This window comes from Lutzomyia longipalpis, chromosome 2 (genome assembly GCF_024334085.1).
Source record: "Lutzomyia longipalpis isolate SR_M1_2022 chromosome 2, ASM2433408v1".
NCBI lineage: Eukaryota > Metazoa > Arthropoda > Insecta > Diptera > Psychodidae > Lutzomyia > Lutzomyia longipalpis.
Window position 1 is genome coordinate 36182415 of NC_074708.1, and position 14258 is coordinate 36196672.

Here is a 14258-nt window from a genome sequence, read left to right on the forward strand (position 1 = left end):
CGTCTTGCCTCGCCGAAGCCACCCACTGCGCCATTGAACTTCCTCCAAACCACACCGGATGTATTTTTGGGAAGGGAGAAATTTGCATGTTATTGCATAAAATTGAGCACCAACGTCTTGCCGCGAGGATGAGGGGGAAATTTATGTAAAAAGGAAAATTCTGAAAAATATTTTACATCAATACGGAAATTGCACGAAGAATTGATTATTAAAATTCTTGATTAATAAAAGTTTCTTCTCCCCCACATAAAAGTTCCCAGAAGGGATGAAAGTATATATTTTCTTAACCAATAAAATGAGTCAAAAAATTAACATTTTCTTCATTATTAATCTCCTCCTTTGAGCTGTATTATAAAAGAGATTTCTCATAGCTGTAATATTCATCGTTTTGTCAAGGAAGGAGAAAAGTTTAACAAGGATTCCGGGCAGATCCACTTAATCCTTTCTTAAGAAACTCACAGAAAATGCTGAGAATCATGAATATGTTTTATTGGGCAAATTTAAATAAATTCCAACGAGACAATCCTTTTCTCTCCTTCCACATTCATTCAAAATAGCTCGCCTCGCAAGAGATTCCTCAAAAAGGATATTTCTTTTGCTTGACGAGAGCGCATTTTGGGGGACTTTTGTTGGAAATAATTATGTACATAGATAGTGCAAGAATACTTCTTACATTTTGTAGATAATCTCATCTCACTGCAAAGCTTTTTTTTTGCCTTTTATTATTCTCTTTGCTTGAAAGCTTTATTTTCATAATTGAGAATCTTATTTTATTTATTTTTGAAGCTTTTTGTATTTTTAAAGTAACATATTCTTGTAAGGATTTAATAGGATTTGAGAGATTATAGCGATTTTTCTTAAACTTTCGCGAAAGCTTGTAAAAATTCTGAATTTTTAATCTTTTTTATGAAATTGTTACCTTAAAATTGATTTATGAAACATTCGAAGGACTTCTTCAAATTTATTTAGGCTAGAAAATTATTTTGAACTTTATTTTTTTTTTTCAAATGTTTTTTTATCCCTTAAAAATATTCAAAGGGGGTCTGAGATTTAGACAATCTTCCCCTAAACAATTCAGCTAAAATTATTTCTCAATTCCTCAATTCTTCTTTTAATAAAATTGAGAGAATTCTTCCCAAAAAATATTGATTTGTATTTCTAATTTCAATTTCTTGCATAATTCTGTCAGTGTTGCCTTTTAGCCCCCCCCCCCTCTTCCACCCTGAGCATTTTGAAAAGTTCCACAACTCGGCAAAAAGAGAAGAATTTCAATGGAAGACAATTGCTCTTGCGAAGATGAATAATTCAGTAAATATTGAGAGCAATTCAAACGAAACTTTACACAATGTTCTGTATTTGCCAGAAACTTTTACGGGGATTTTTTTCTTCTCCTTCCTTGTAACCACGGTGTGGGAGAGTTGGAACGCGTATGGGAGGGTGGCAAAGTAAGCAGTGCAGGAGCAACAGAAAGGGATGAAAAGGTGGAGAGACAAAAAGCAATGTGAAATCTCTTACACACAAAATTCTCTCGAGGATGATATAAATCTTTGGGAAGTTTCCACTCGTTTTTTTTCAGTTGAGCGGAGAGAGAGCTTTCAGTTTTCCCAAAGTTATGGCGGGAAGGAATTGGCGCGAAATTCCGCGGGAAATGCCACAATTTATGGTGTGCGAGGTGCTCAGGAATCTTTGTGATCGAGAGAAGGTTTTTTGTGGGCCCTGCCCGTCACAAATGAATCCCTAATTGCCACTTTTGGCGCCATAAATTTCTGCCCACACTCTTGAGTAAAATATGGCCAGGATGTCATGCAGGTTTTTCTTTCTTTCTCGTGGGGGTGTGTGACGAAATGCGACCAAGTAAATGAGGGGTTAACACTCGAGCTTTTCATCCTTTTTTTCCTCATGCACGACCGGGACACAGCACAAAAGTTCGTTCAAACAAATGTTGGAGGAGGTATAGGGCACGAAAAAAAGCTCAGAAAGTTTGCATCTTCCTCTCGGAACTATATTTTTGCATTTCACACGTTTTTCTTTTTGTTTATGAAAAGTTGAGGAATTTTCTTGTCTGTGGAAAATCTGCGGGAAGGAGACAAAGGCAAAATTTTAAACTACACATCGGAGCTTTTGCACAGATGACTCACTTTTTTTCTTACATCACGCTGCGAATATTCGACCAACGAAGCCCAAAGTGGCGGCGAGTAGGGTGGCAAGGAGGGAGCTTTGGAGGAAACTGGAGGAATTGCAGAGATCCGTGAGGCAGAGCGAGCACGTACCAATGGATTCATCGACATTCTTGCAGAAATCCGCATTGGCACACCACCTCGAAACGACTGTCCTATCGAAAATCGTGAGAACCTCCTTGGAGCACACAGACGCCGTACCACAATCCACAGGCTGGAGACTTCCTGTATCCGGTGGATCAGCGCAGTATTTGTTGTCACTTGAGGAGCATTCATAACATCGAATTGCAGAAACTACGAAGAAGAGAAAATCCAACAACACCCAAAAATTAATTAAACTTTGAAGAGATTTTTTAAAGAGTTTTATTGAGCTTAAATACCTGTCTGAAGGTGCAGGGCTACTGCAAGAATGGTCAGGAGAGCTAGTTTTGATGCCATTTTTAATTTATCACAAAAACAATGAAAGAATTATCCTTTTTTCAATGAAAATTCTGTAAAATTCTTCACATCAAATGACTTTGGATACGAGCGAATGATCAAAACTCAGGTGAAACACCCAAAACGACTCACGACAGTACCTACTGATAAGCTCTTATCTCTGGTGCGACTGATTAGATAGTAGGAGTCAAGAGTAGAAGATGAGGCTTTGGGGGAAATAGTGAAATTTAATTTCTTGAAAGAAAAAAATGAAACAAAGAAATTCTTCTAAGAAATCTTAAAGAAAAGTTAAGGAGATTTCTCAGCAAAAAAATGTTAATGTTAAACGGGGTGAATAGAATTAGCGTGTGCGATTTTTGTTAGAGTTTCAGAATAAGAATAAATAATTTTCTAATTAGTTTAATTTTTCCTGATTCTGTGGAAATGAGATAATTTTCAAAACTATTTAGTTTTCCAAAATATCTTAACTGTTTTTTTTAGAAACTTTTATTCTCTTCATAAATAAATTTTACAACAATAAAGATTTTTTTTCTTTTAAATTAATAAAATTATTTTAAGGAAACTTTTCAAGAAAATAAATCCATATTCTCATTATTCATTTAAATTCCAATTGAAATTACATTTTGACTTAATCTTTATTGAATTTCTTATCTTATCAATTTCTTGTGAGTTCAACTCAGAGAATCGTCATTGGATTTGAGTAAAGTTTGGTGTGTTTTTTAGGCAAACAAACACCGCGATAGTGCCCCAATCGATGCACATGGATTTACTTGATAAAGCTTCGTAGGAGAAATGAGGTGAAAATTGGAATAAGAACTAGCATCGAAACTGCAGGAATGGAGCTTGAGTTGCAGAGATCACTTTCACAAGTATGACACTCCAAGATGTTGTCGAGGAAGAGCTTAACTGTGTCACAGACTTCTGGTGGACCGCAACTTCTTTCCACAAAAATCCCGTCAGTATCTGTAAAAGAAAATTCATTATTTCATGCGTGAAAGGGGTGAAAGGTCACAAAGATGAAGGAGCTTTACCATTCCCAATGAATTTCGTGCAGCGTGTGAAGCCGGATGGACAAGATGTCACCCTGAGGGCATGAATATTGGGCTGAGAACAATCCTGAGGTGAAGAATTGATGCAGGAATAGCACTCAAGTGCCTCAGCTGTGATCAAAGAGGGGAAAATATTTTAATTTAGGGGACACTTTGTCATCTTGAGAACACCACCAGCAAAACCCATTAGAAAATTACCCTGAAGGCATCCAGAGAGGATGAGTAAGAGCCCCAGAAATTGGAGAGAAAACATCTTCTTCGAAGGAATTTGAGATGATCACTGAAATCAGCTGCGTTTGAGAACTTCTCAAATGACTTCGGAACTTCTTCTTACGGTGAGAAGAGAAAGGTGGGAGATTCCAGGAAGTAGAGGTGGCTTATCAGTTGACTTTATCACCCATCTCCTCATTTTTCAATGGCTGCTCAATTGTGTGGCATAGCTGATAACTCGTGAGCTTTCGCTAATCATCCAATACGTGTGAGTGTTTGTTGATTTCGTTGAATTTTTTTTGAATGAAAGCTCGTTTAAAAAAAAGCAAAATTTCTCTAAATGAGCTTTTTTTAGAGCTTTTATTTCACAAATTTTTATTCAAAAACATTAAAGTACATCTATAATTCATTAATTTAAATGAAATATCCCCAAGCAAATAAATTAAATTAAATAGACCGTTTCTATTTGAATTTTCTTCCGCAAATAATCCCAAATTTGTATAATAAAATATTCGTTATGAATTCTTTTGCAAATAATATACTCAAACATGGCAATAATTGTTAAACAAATCATTCAATTATAGTCCTTTTTGCTTCGTTTTTCCACACCAAAAGAGTTCACAGCACATATTGTGCCTGACTTTTGGTTTATTAAAATTATGTACAATTTTCATGTGAATATTAATGAAATTCCCCCAACGCATATACCATGCTTTGGCTTTTTCTGCAACATGTACTGGACATATCCTCCCCGCATGCTTCTCCACATGGATATAATATTATATATACATATATATTTTGTAATACAGTCATCTGCATTGTGTTACGCTATTAAGCAGATGTGTACATGAAAATTATTGCTGTAAATGCAATTAAAAAGTTTTTCTATTTCATGGTACAATTTCTGTTTTTCCTCCTTTTGCCACAGGGAGATTTTCAATTAAATGCATAAAACTTTTCACTTTGTTCCATGGCAAAAATTATCAGAAGTGGATTATTGCAAAAAAAACTCACCTGTGTGTTTGCTTTTATTATTTCGAAACAACAATAAGTTCTTCCTACAAAGAAGATTCTTTGGAGAATTATATTCTCTGAAGCGTCCTCTTATAGAGAAGATTCCTTGCAATTTATGGTTTAGAGGAATTTATTCTTTACGAACTCACTGCAAGTTAGTAAAGGAAAAGTATCAAGAGTAATGGATTTTTACGCAATAAGATTAAAAGAAAAATTATTTCTAAAAAAATAAACTCAATTTGCAGCTAATCATCGTTAAAAATTTAGTCAAAATAAATATTAATTTGATTGTAATTTATACATTTTATTTTACTCCATGGAAAATTCCCCTAAAATTACATTGCAGTTACTAAAAGTAGTAAAATTTAGAAAATTTAATTCTCGGTGTAATTTAGTGGTTTTAACATGAAGCTCCTCGCCATAACTTTCATTCCTGAATGGGAATGTCAAGTTTTTGGGGCGAAACTTTTGAGGGGGAATTAATTAATTTAGAGATTCTTTAGCCCTGTGTACCCCGTAAGATGAACTTTCCTGAAATTTCAGTCAAGAAACTTTCCAAATTTATTCCTTGTTAATTTTATTATAATCTTATTTACTAAACATTAAATTAATTAAATACTCCACATGCGGTTTTATGTTTCTGTCTCAAGCAGCTTTTTCATGTAAATCCATTTAGAATGCAATTAAATTCTTCTTGTTTTTTCAACATCTCTTGTATATTCTTTTTTTTTGTATTCAATATAAATCCCATAGCGGAGGAAAACTCAATTTCCTGACCATTTGGCTATGGTGTGTGGGGCAGACAAAAGGCATGGATGGAAGGAGAAAAATAAATTGAATATAATCGTATTTCAGGGACAATTTCCCATTTTCACTATATATACATACATATAGGATAGAGTGGGGGCAAAATTGCATGTGCATGGGGGAAAGTGGGGCAAATCAGGAAAAATTAAACTTTCCATTGTGTGAAAAAGTTGGTAATGTAAAACTAATTTAACTTTCTGAAATAACTCGCCGGATAATAAATTGCACTGACATAATCCCTTTTGTCCACTTCAGTACTGTTATGAATTATGTTTTGTACACCATAGTAGTTGCGACACAAAGTGAATTTTCCGAGAATAGAGCTCAATAAAATCCTCTATTTTACAATAAAACCTTTTATGCTCTTTTAAAAAGTTTGCTAAGTTCATTTTTTTAGAGCACTTTTATGTCATTTTTGTATGTTTTCAGTTTATATATTCAGAAAATTATAACAGTTTTTGGTTTTCTATGTTTGAATAAATTATAAATCGATATTTTAAGTATTTAGGTATATAAATGAAAAGCTCTAAAGATCTATGTGGAATTAGGAGCTTTTTTTCGTTGAGTTTCTATTGGAAAATTTAGTTATTTTTTTTTCTCTGAGCTCAATATTCGATTAATTAATTGCCCCTTGAGCTACCAATTGAACAGTAAATTAATATGAAAAGCATTAAAAGTTTAAAAATTAATTGATTTATTGTCCCTTTTAGTAGCTCTCTATCTTTTTTAAGCAAACCCTTTAACCGAAAAAATGTGAAAACTTCCAACGGTCCATTCTTTAATTTAGTGTTTGGCAATCAACTTTGGCTACAACGTAGAATTTTTAAATGAAAATATATGGAAATTGTTAATTAATTACTGCCCCACTACAGACGCCCACTATATCATGAGTACTTCCTATTCACAGCAGCAACAACAACGGGAAAAAATGTCCGATGTTTGCGCCAAAAAATTATCCAAACTAGGGAAGAAAAAAAGTCAAAATATCACTCTAACGAATACATAGGTACTTTCCACCCCCAAACAGGATGGAGCTTTTTCCCAGAACTTTTTGGCGGGATGGGGAATGAAAAATGACGGAGTGCAGGGAAAAAGCTGGTGTACGAATGGGGAAGAGCAGCACCTCATTAGAACAAAATGATCCATGTGGATGCATAGTGAAGGCAGAGGGTGGCAGCAACATCCATTTCGCACCTGACACACCGTTCTCGTTGCTCAAATTATCACCTCTGGAGGAATAGTGTCCAAAATGATGTACATCCCACTAATACAAATGTTAGCGCACCAACCGTGCGAGGAAATATTTGCATGTACTTTGCTCCTCATTCGTGTGAAGCACGTCCTGAGCTCCTTTACAATGGCATCACACGCCCCCTCCTACGCCCCCACAGAATCCCCCCATCTCGTGCTAGACAAATAAATATTTTCCGCTGAATTAACTTCACGAAGAACAAATATATGCCGAAGAGACTTGAGGATATTTTCCACACTAAACGCCCCATTGAGATGATGTAGATTTTTTAATTTCCTGACAAATGAGTTAAAATAATCCACACACGATGGGGGGAGGTGGTATACATAGCAACAAGGCTAGAGGAATTTCTTACGACGATGTCTTAATGAAAAACGTGCAGAGGCATTTTACATTCATCCCTCCCCGCCTTAATTGCATTGCAGAATTTTCTCACACACTTTGCAATTTTTAATTGAAATTTCAAGCAAATTTACGAAGGTGCAAAATGCAAATCGTTCAGCACACACCCAACACACTCTGCAAACTCCAGCGAATTTAATCTTTTTATTCACTGCATGTGCTCTTTTTGAAGTAATTAATATCCCCGTGGGGAGAATGACTAACAAGAGATAAGTCGAACTAGCAACACCTCACAGTGAGGAAATATTTATTTAGTCACATATTGTACCTTATATTTGTTTGCTAAAATGCACGTTGACTAAATTAAATAAATCCAGCTGCATTGGGACAAAATTAGTCAATTGCTAATTTTAGAATAAATTTTCACAAAAGCTGACGTAATTTTTGAATATGAATTTCAAACTAAATCAGCAAATTTTGTGCTCAAGAATGAGATGAAAAGAATAAATTCCTTTTAATATCTAAAAATAAATCTATTCAGTTGTAAGTTTAATTATTTTATTGCAAGAAGAGTTATTCTCTGTCTTATAAGAAAGACTTCTTATCATTTCTATGGTGATTCCCCCACCAAAAGGCAATTTAACGATTTTTCCTATCGACCAAAAGACGTTAACTTCTCATGATTTGCTGTAAATTTCTTGGAACGTGAATAACGCAATCAATTACTCACGCACTAATAACTCATAAATTTTGATAGGTTCAACACCATTTTTTTGCTGAGAAATACAAATGAAACTTATTGCGACACCTCTGGAAGCTAAAATATTTGCTTACGCGTTTAATCCCTTCCCTTATCAACTTATCAGGAGTTGGAAGAAATTTTCCGAAAGACTAAAAGCTTCACTGAAATTGGACTCTATTTTAGTCATTTACCGGCCTTTAGTGTGATCGTTTCGAAGAAGGAAAAGAAGTCTTAAAAAAAGTGAAAAATATGAAGATTCTCTTTGCTGTTTTAGTGCTTTCTCTTGCAATTTCCAGTGGTAAGGATTTGATCGTTTTTCTTGTGAATTTTGAACATTGTTTTGAGGTCTTTTTTCTGGATGTTTTTAGTGACTTCCTTGACCTGCTACTTCTGCCACGGAACCAATGGAACTGCTTGTGCTCATCCCCCAACTACCTCTATGATTGCTCAGCATCCCTGCAACAATCAACATTGCTCAACGCTAGTTTATCATGCCGGTATTTTCTTTGAAATGTTTTTTAAAACGGTTTTTTTTCAAATCAATATTCAATGTTTAAGGTAATGGAACCACAGTCTACGTCCGTGGCTGCAATCCCAGCAATTTCTGCTCAAACCCGGGAATTCCAGCGCATCAGCTCATTGATTGCCGCACCTGCAATAGAGATCGCTGCAACAGTTCCAGCATTATCAAAGGAAGTGCCTTAACGTCAATTTTCATCTTAACAATAGCTTTGGCTTTCTCAAAGACATTTTTCTCCTAAATTCTACTTCTTACTGTTTTAATTAATTTTTATTTTATTATGTATTTTTTATAATTTTTTTTAAATTTACCATTAAAAGTATATTTTTGTTGACAAAAAATTCTGAGTCAGAGTATTAATGCTTCGATGATTGATTAGATTAGTTTTATCAAAAACAAGAGGGGAATTTTTGGGGGCGATGCGATATGAATTTATGATTTATGAAATTTCATTTTGTTTGGCATAATTTGGAGGGAAATAATCTTAACAATTATTGATAGTTAATTTCTTTTTCAAATTGAATTTTCTTGTCCACCAATCATATGGTGGTTTTCACCTCATTAAATTGATTTTATAATGAAAATTATAATCAAAAATAAATTAAAGAACATACCAGCAATATGTGGAAAGCTGCGCATGGTAGCGCATAGATATTAATGTGGTGTATGTAATCTCTCAAAAATCCCACTAATATTCGACAAAGGGGACTTTGTGTGAAAATTTAATGATGATTCCTGTGAAGATAATTACGGAGCATTCATATTGTAAGTTTGCCAAAGGAATTCTCGTGAATAGTGTTTCAGATATAATTAATCACAACCACTTAGCCACATATGGGGATGTACAGACACACACACGGAGTACAAGAGGAGCCCCCCGGGCGAGAAAATGAAATTGAAATAATTAATGAGTCACGAGGGTGAAGCAAACACTTCATCATTTATGTATTTAGGCGTAAAATATTTCTTTGCAAAATGCGTATATATGTATGTTAACATTTGCACGCGTCGTAAGGCTTTTCTTTTGCCCGAAAATTTCCCACCAAAAATATTTTTAAGGAAATTTCTTCCATGGAACAAAATGAGAGAGTTATGTGTGGATGCGGGGGGCTGTATGGGTTGAGGGAAATTGCCATGTAATTGATTAATCGTGGCCTGTGAAAGCCCAAATGTTATTCTTTTGCTTTAGCCTAGAGGGGGTAAATTTGGAGTGTTTATGCAAAACTCATTGTTTGACTTTTAAGTGGAAGCTTAAGTAAATTTATGGTTCGTTTTGGGGGGTGGTTGGTTGGTTCTATTTGGCTTCAGGAAATCCACATGAATTTCGCTTTCATGGCAATCAATAAACAAAGTATCAAAATGGTTGAATTCACCAGGGCTAAATTTTGGACTCATTTTATGCTTGTCTGACTACCAAAATTTAATTTCTCGGGTCGCAACCACACGCACAGATAAATATTTGCAAGCACCACAAGAAAAGATCTTAAAGTTTATTTTCAGTGGGGAAGCGAGGGGACTGTAAGTAGGGATTTTTGTTAGTATATTTTATTAAATGGTAGTGCGAGAGTATTTGTGGGGATGGGAATGGGTTTTATGGGTCACATTTTGAATTAAATAATTTATGTGACATGTTAAAGTTAATTTCCGAGTTTATTTCTCAACATTCTATTACTTAAAGATGTCTTATATGTAGTAAAAGTAGCTTAAAGTTTTGATATATTTTTTGAAGCACAATATTCTCCTTTTCCGTTACAAAATTAATTTTCTTTAAACTAAAACTATTTGCAAAAGCTTTGGAGCTTTTTTTTAAATTTTAAGAATTTCGAATAATTGAAGATCTTTAACAATGCAAATTCATAAATTAATTTTCGCACAACATTTTCCTTTCTCTCAACAAGAAATTATTATCTCCGTACAATAATTATATAGAAGTTCGAGAGCATTTTTTTAAAGTTAAACTTTCATGGAAAAATTGTTTAAAAGTCCTTTTGCAGCCTTAATTAATTAGTCTTTAAAATAAAAGCCCATAGCACTCGCAGGCACCACAATTAATTTATTATCACACCACCCCCAACTCTTTTACCTTTTCCTGTACAAAGAAAAACTTTTCCTTTTGTTGAAAGTGAGAAAAATGAACAAGAGAGAGGGGGAGTTTAACAAGCGGTGTGATACGCGGTGGGTGGGTTATCTCTATTCAGTGATCCCTGACTCATTTTGCTCCGCAACACCTCAATACGGGGCAATGTTCATTAAAATAGCGTGTATTAGGTGAAAATTAAAAGCCAGATGATAATGATGTGAGGCCAGAGTCTATTATACAGCACAGTGTGTGATGTACAGTCATGCAGCACGTTTTACAAAAGCACGACCCTCAATGGGAGACGTCCAATGGGGCAGCTATATAAATTTTACCTCAACTAAAATCATAGTCATTTGATAAATTGACTCCGGGGGTTTGTCTCCATTCTCCGCCCTCTTGCCCTCAGCACTTCATCCCCTTTGTACCGAGATAACCCCATTTTTGGGGGCAAAAATACAAGGTTAAGCTCCACATACATTGTAAAGGATATAGGGGGTGGGGGAGCTTTATTCTGTCGATGGCCACAAGGAGATCAAAAGCAGCACCCTGTCGCATTTTGGGGTACTGGAGAAAATGGCATGTTTTGCCCCAAGGCACCAACCCCCCACTCCCTCCACCATCACCCCTAAGTCCCATAAGAGGACCAAAAGTCTCGGAGAAAGGATCCATTTGGTGGATAAATGGCAACAATAAAGTATTCAGCAACACAGAATGCTTCACAATCATTTTTCCTTGGCATGGGGCTCAATATATGAATGTTTACATGATGTGGCCAATTTATATTTCGTCTCGCCTTCACATGCGAAGAGAAATTTGCCTCATTTCGTGCCATCAAAAGGATACCCCAAAAGGAGAAAAACACAAGTCGTTTCACCAGCCAGACCCATAAACGAAAAGGGAAATATTCCTTGTACACACACACACTTCAATGGCTAAAATGCTTCTTTATAAATCACAATTTAAATAATCGCTCAGAGATTGGGATCTCTTATTTAACGATAAAAAGGATGATTCAGAAGAAATGGTAGAAGGGTGGGTGTTTGTAGGAATTTGCGGATGAATTAGAATGGAATTTTCCCCGAAGAATTTGGGGGATTTAGTTTGAAATCTAAATTCATGGAAAATTTATGCATTCTTTTGGGGAAAAAAAACGGCTTCTTTTGAGATAAAGTGTTTTGTTCTTTAATCCATCGTGGAAAGGGAATAATCAGGTGTTTTAATACAGGTGATAAATTGAAATCTGATTAGTTTTATCCAAAAATTCACTACAAAAGACCTCAAGCTTTCATTGAATTATTGAATTAACCCTTAAAATACATCTCATGATTAATTTTCCAAGAAAATCTTAATGAATAATGACGACTTTTTCATGGTTTACGTGTGTAGTTCACGAGATAACGATAAAAAAAAATTGAGAAATAACCCCTAACAACGTGTAAAGAGTTTGGTAACATTAATTGATGTCAAAAAAGTGATATAAAATTGGGAAACACCAACCTTATCGAAAGTATTTTATCGGCAATATTGTGGTGGGAATTGGGCTGATAGTCGCAGAAGTAAATTTTAATCTTATCGCCTAAAATTTGCGCGCCTTGTACAATTTCTCCCGATCTCAGGTGAAGCATTTCCGTCAGATCTTTCCCAAGTTAAACATTAACTTTTTGCATTTTCTCACAATTTAAAAAAAATCTCTATACAAAATGTCCAATAAAATTGCTATTTGTGCTTTCGTGTGCCTTTCTCTGGTCATCTCAAAAGGTTTGTATTGAATTTGACGGCAAAAGTGCCCCATAATTGGCTGAAGGAGCTTTCCTTTCTATGTGCATCCTCCCTCGTAGTCTTCTCCCTGAACTGCTACACCTGTTCCACTGTGGGTGTTGTTCCCTGTACAACGGTGATGCAGTGCGAGGAGTATTTCCCAGAACTCGGGCCGAATTATGTTTGCACAAAAGTGATCTCGACATGTAAGTACCTTAAAGTTTAAGGATCCCTCGTCGTGCTTTCTCACGCGAAAAGGATTCTCTCTATCTCGATGTCTTTGGCAGTTGTTCCAGCGGAAGGACCGAATGTGACATCAGTGGAACGAGGATGTGGGCGACCGGATGCCTGTGAGAAAATGGATGAATACAATTTGCAATACGATGTGTGCGAAATCTGCACCCAGAATCGATGCAACGGCTCAGTGAGTCTGCGAGGGAGTTTCTACGTGATTTCAGCGATAGTGCTCATGTCTGTGATACTTTCAGCACAAAGTAAATAGAGTGTTAACCATGCAGGAGGACAAATACACGAGATTTTATCGAATTCGCGACACGGAGAGGTGTGCAAAAAAAAAGTCATTCAATTGACGATGTTTAGTATTCCATGATAAGAGCATGTGCGGGGTTAATATTTTATGATGTCTGTCGCAAATCGAATTTCCGTCTATCTGCAAATGAGTTGCAAATACCAAATTACTCATAAATTGATTAAAATTTTGATTGGCACAATTTTGGGGAGATTTTTTCATGGAATACCTCAGTGATTAATAAAGCTCTAATTCAATTAAGCTTCTTATCCTTTTCTTTATCTTAAGAATGTTAAGACTCTGATTAACCTTGATTGGCGTTCCATTTCCTTTAAAACCGCAATATTAATTCTATTTTAAATCTTATTTAGTGGTTAAAATTCAGAGAAATAATTGAAATTTTAATTATTTAAATCACTTTCTTTGTTTTTAGGTGTTAACTTTGAAACAATTTATATACAGAGTATACCCGGTATTTGACTTCAAACATTTTCAACCAATTTAAGAGACTTTTATTTAATTTTTCCTTTCATTTTTAGGGGCGTTCCTTTTTATGAAAGTCTTAGAAAAGTCTCAAGCAAAAAATTCCATATGAAATATTCAAAAAGGCAAAAAATCTCCACATATACTTTGTAGTGAAGTGACTAAAGGCATGCGACAAAGAGCTTTAAAAATCATGTGCGACAAGCAAAGTCATCAAGTGGAGACGCCAGGTGAATACCCGGCGCCTCCATCTCCTCACACTGCACTCGTCCTCCTTTTTTTAACCCTTGGAATGCGGAGCGGGGTCGTTGAACGACCCCAGCGCTATATTTCGTGTTATATCTCCATAAATATAAAAGATACCATTCCCATCTTTTGGAAATAAGTTCTTTGGTTATTTGAGGAGGTTGTGTAAAAATTTCAGCTCAATCCGTCCACCACAAGAAAAGTTATTAAGGAAAATGTAGAAGAAGGGAATTCAAAAATTGGTGTAACGGCCATGCTGCGGAAAATTTATTAGAATGAAGTTAGTCACGTCATGAACCGTTTGCCAGTGGGGTTGTTTTTATTTCTCAATTTACCTTCTCAGTGTCAAAATTATCGCGAATAAGTAGCATAAATCGCATAAAACATAGTCAGAAGCACATAAGTGTTGAAAAGAATAAAGAATTTTCTAGAAATATTGTCATTTATCACGGTGCGGGAAGTGAGGGGAATGTGGGGAAGTAGTGAAAAGAAATAGCAGTTGCGGTCAACTTCGTGGCAAATTTCTCACGAAGAAAGTGTGAAAAATGAGTGAAAAATGTTTTTCCCTAATATCTTCTTCTGCGTGTTTCCGGGTGGCGAATTTGTGATGC

At 35.4% G+C, this 14258-nt stretch overlaps 3 protein-coding genes and 1 long non-coding RNA gene across 5 annotated transcripts; 1 reads left to right on the top strand and 3 right to left on the bottom strand.

The window, feature by feature from the left end:
- Nucleotides 1-1977: 1977 nt before the first annotated feature.
- LOC129790509 (uncharacterized) lies at nucleotides 1978-2781 on the bottom strand. Its single transcript, XM_055828017.1, has 2 exons — nucleotides 2558-2781; nucleotides 1978-2471 (listed from the first exon to the last, which is right to left on the bottom strand). The coding sequence occupies exons 1-2, from the start codon at nucleotides 2613-2615 to the stop codon at nucleotides 2152-2154; spliced, it is 378 nt and encodes a 125-aa protein (XP_055683992.1). The 5' UTR covers nucleotides 2616-2781; the 3' UTR covers nucleotides 1978-2151.
- Nucleotides 2782-3083: 302 nt separating this feature from the next.
- LOC129790508 (uncharacterized) lies at nucleotides 3084-3970 on the bottom strand. Its single transcript, XM_055828016.1, has 3 exons — nucleotides 3863-3970; nucleotides 3647-3775; nucleotides 3084-3578 (listed from the first exon to the last, which is right to left on the bottom strand). The coding sequence occupies exons 1-3, from the start codon at nucleotides 3915-3917 to the stop codon at nucleotides 3382-3384; spliced, it is 381 nt and encodes a 126-aa protein (XP_055683991.1). The 5' UTR covers nucleotides 3918-3970; the 3' UTR covers nucleotides 3084-3381.
- Nucleotides 3884-13194, top strand: LOC129790507 (uncharacterized). 2 transcript variants are annotated; one of them, XR_008750570.1, is made up of 6 exons: nucleotides 3884-3999; nucleotides 8215-8329; nucleotides 8400-8528; nucleotides 8590-12389; nucleotides 12470-12595; nucleotides 12677-13194. XR_008750570.1 is itself a non-coding variant. In XM_055828015.1 (3 exons), exons 1-3 carry the CDS (start codon nucleotides 8281-8283, stop codon nucleotides 8790-8792), a joined length of 381 nt encoding a protein of 126 aa, XP_055683990.1. In that variant the 5' UTR covers nucleotides 8118-8280; the 3' UTR covers nucleotides 8793-12360. The 2 variants fall into 2 exon arrangements, 1 of the variants encoding a protein (XP_055683990.1); XM_055828015.1 differs by lacking the exons at nucleotides 3884-3999; nucleotides 12470-12595; nucleotides 12677-13194 and having other exon boundaries at nucleotides 8118-8329; nucleotides 8590-12360.
- Nucleotides 5172-7530, bottom strand: LOC129790514 (uncharacterized). The gene is made up of 2 exons (XR_008750573.1): nucleotides 6819-7530; nucleotides 5172-6656 (listed from the first exon to the last, which is right to left on the bottom strand). It is a non-coding gene; the product is annotated as an uncharacterized LOC129790514 (long non-coding RNA).
- Nucleotides 13195-14258: the final 1064 nt, after the last annotated feature.

Bases quoted from the DNA above. Each gene is read 5' to 3' on its own strand.
- LOC129790509 (XM_055828017.1), bottom strand. From the start codon at position 2,615: ATGGCATCAAAACTAGCTCTCCTGACCATTCTTGCAGTAGCCCTGCAC. The intron at 2,472-2,557 runs GTATTTAAGCTC...TCTTCTTCGTAG, and splicing joins AGCCCTGCACCTTCAGACAG to TTTCTGCAATTCGATGTTAT.
- LOC129790508 (XM_055828016.1), bottom strand. From the start codon at position 3,917: ATGTTTTCTCTCCAATTTCTGGGGCTCTTACTCATCCTCTCTGGATGC. The intron at 3,776-3,862 runs GTAATTTTCTAA...CTTTGATCACAG, and splicing joins CCTCTCTGGATGCCTTCAGG to CTGAGGCACTTGAGTGCTAT. The intron at 3,579-3,646 runs GTAAAGCTCCTT...TTTCTTTTACAG, and splicing joins CACGAAATTCATTGGGAATG to ATACTGACGGGATTTTTGTG.
- LOC129790507 (XM_055828015.1), top strand. From the start codon at position 8,281: ATGAAGATTCTCTTTGCTGTTTTAGTGCTTTCTCTTGCAATTTCCAGT. The intron at 8,330-8,399 runs GTAAGGATTTGA...GGATGTTTTTAG, and splicing joins TTCTCTTGCAATTTCCAGTG to TGACTTCCTTGACCTGCTAC. The intron at 8,529-8,589 runs GTATTTTCTTTG...TCAATGTTTAAG, and splicing joins AACGCTAGTTTATCATGCCG to GTAATGGAACCACAGTCTAC.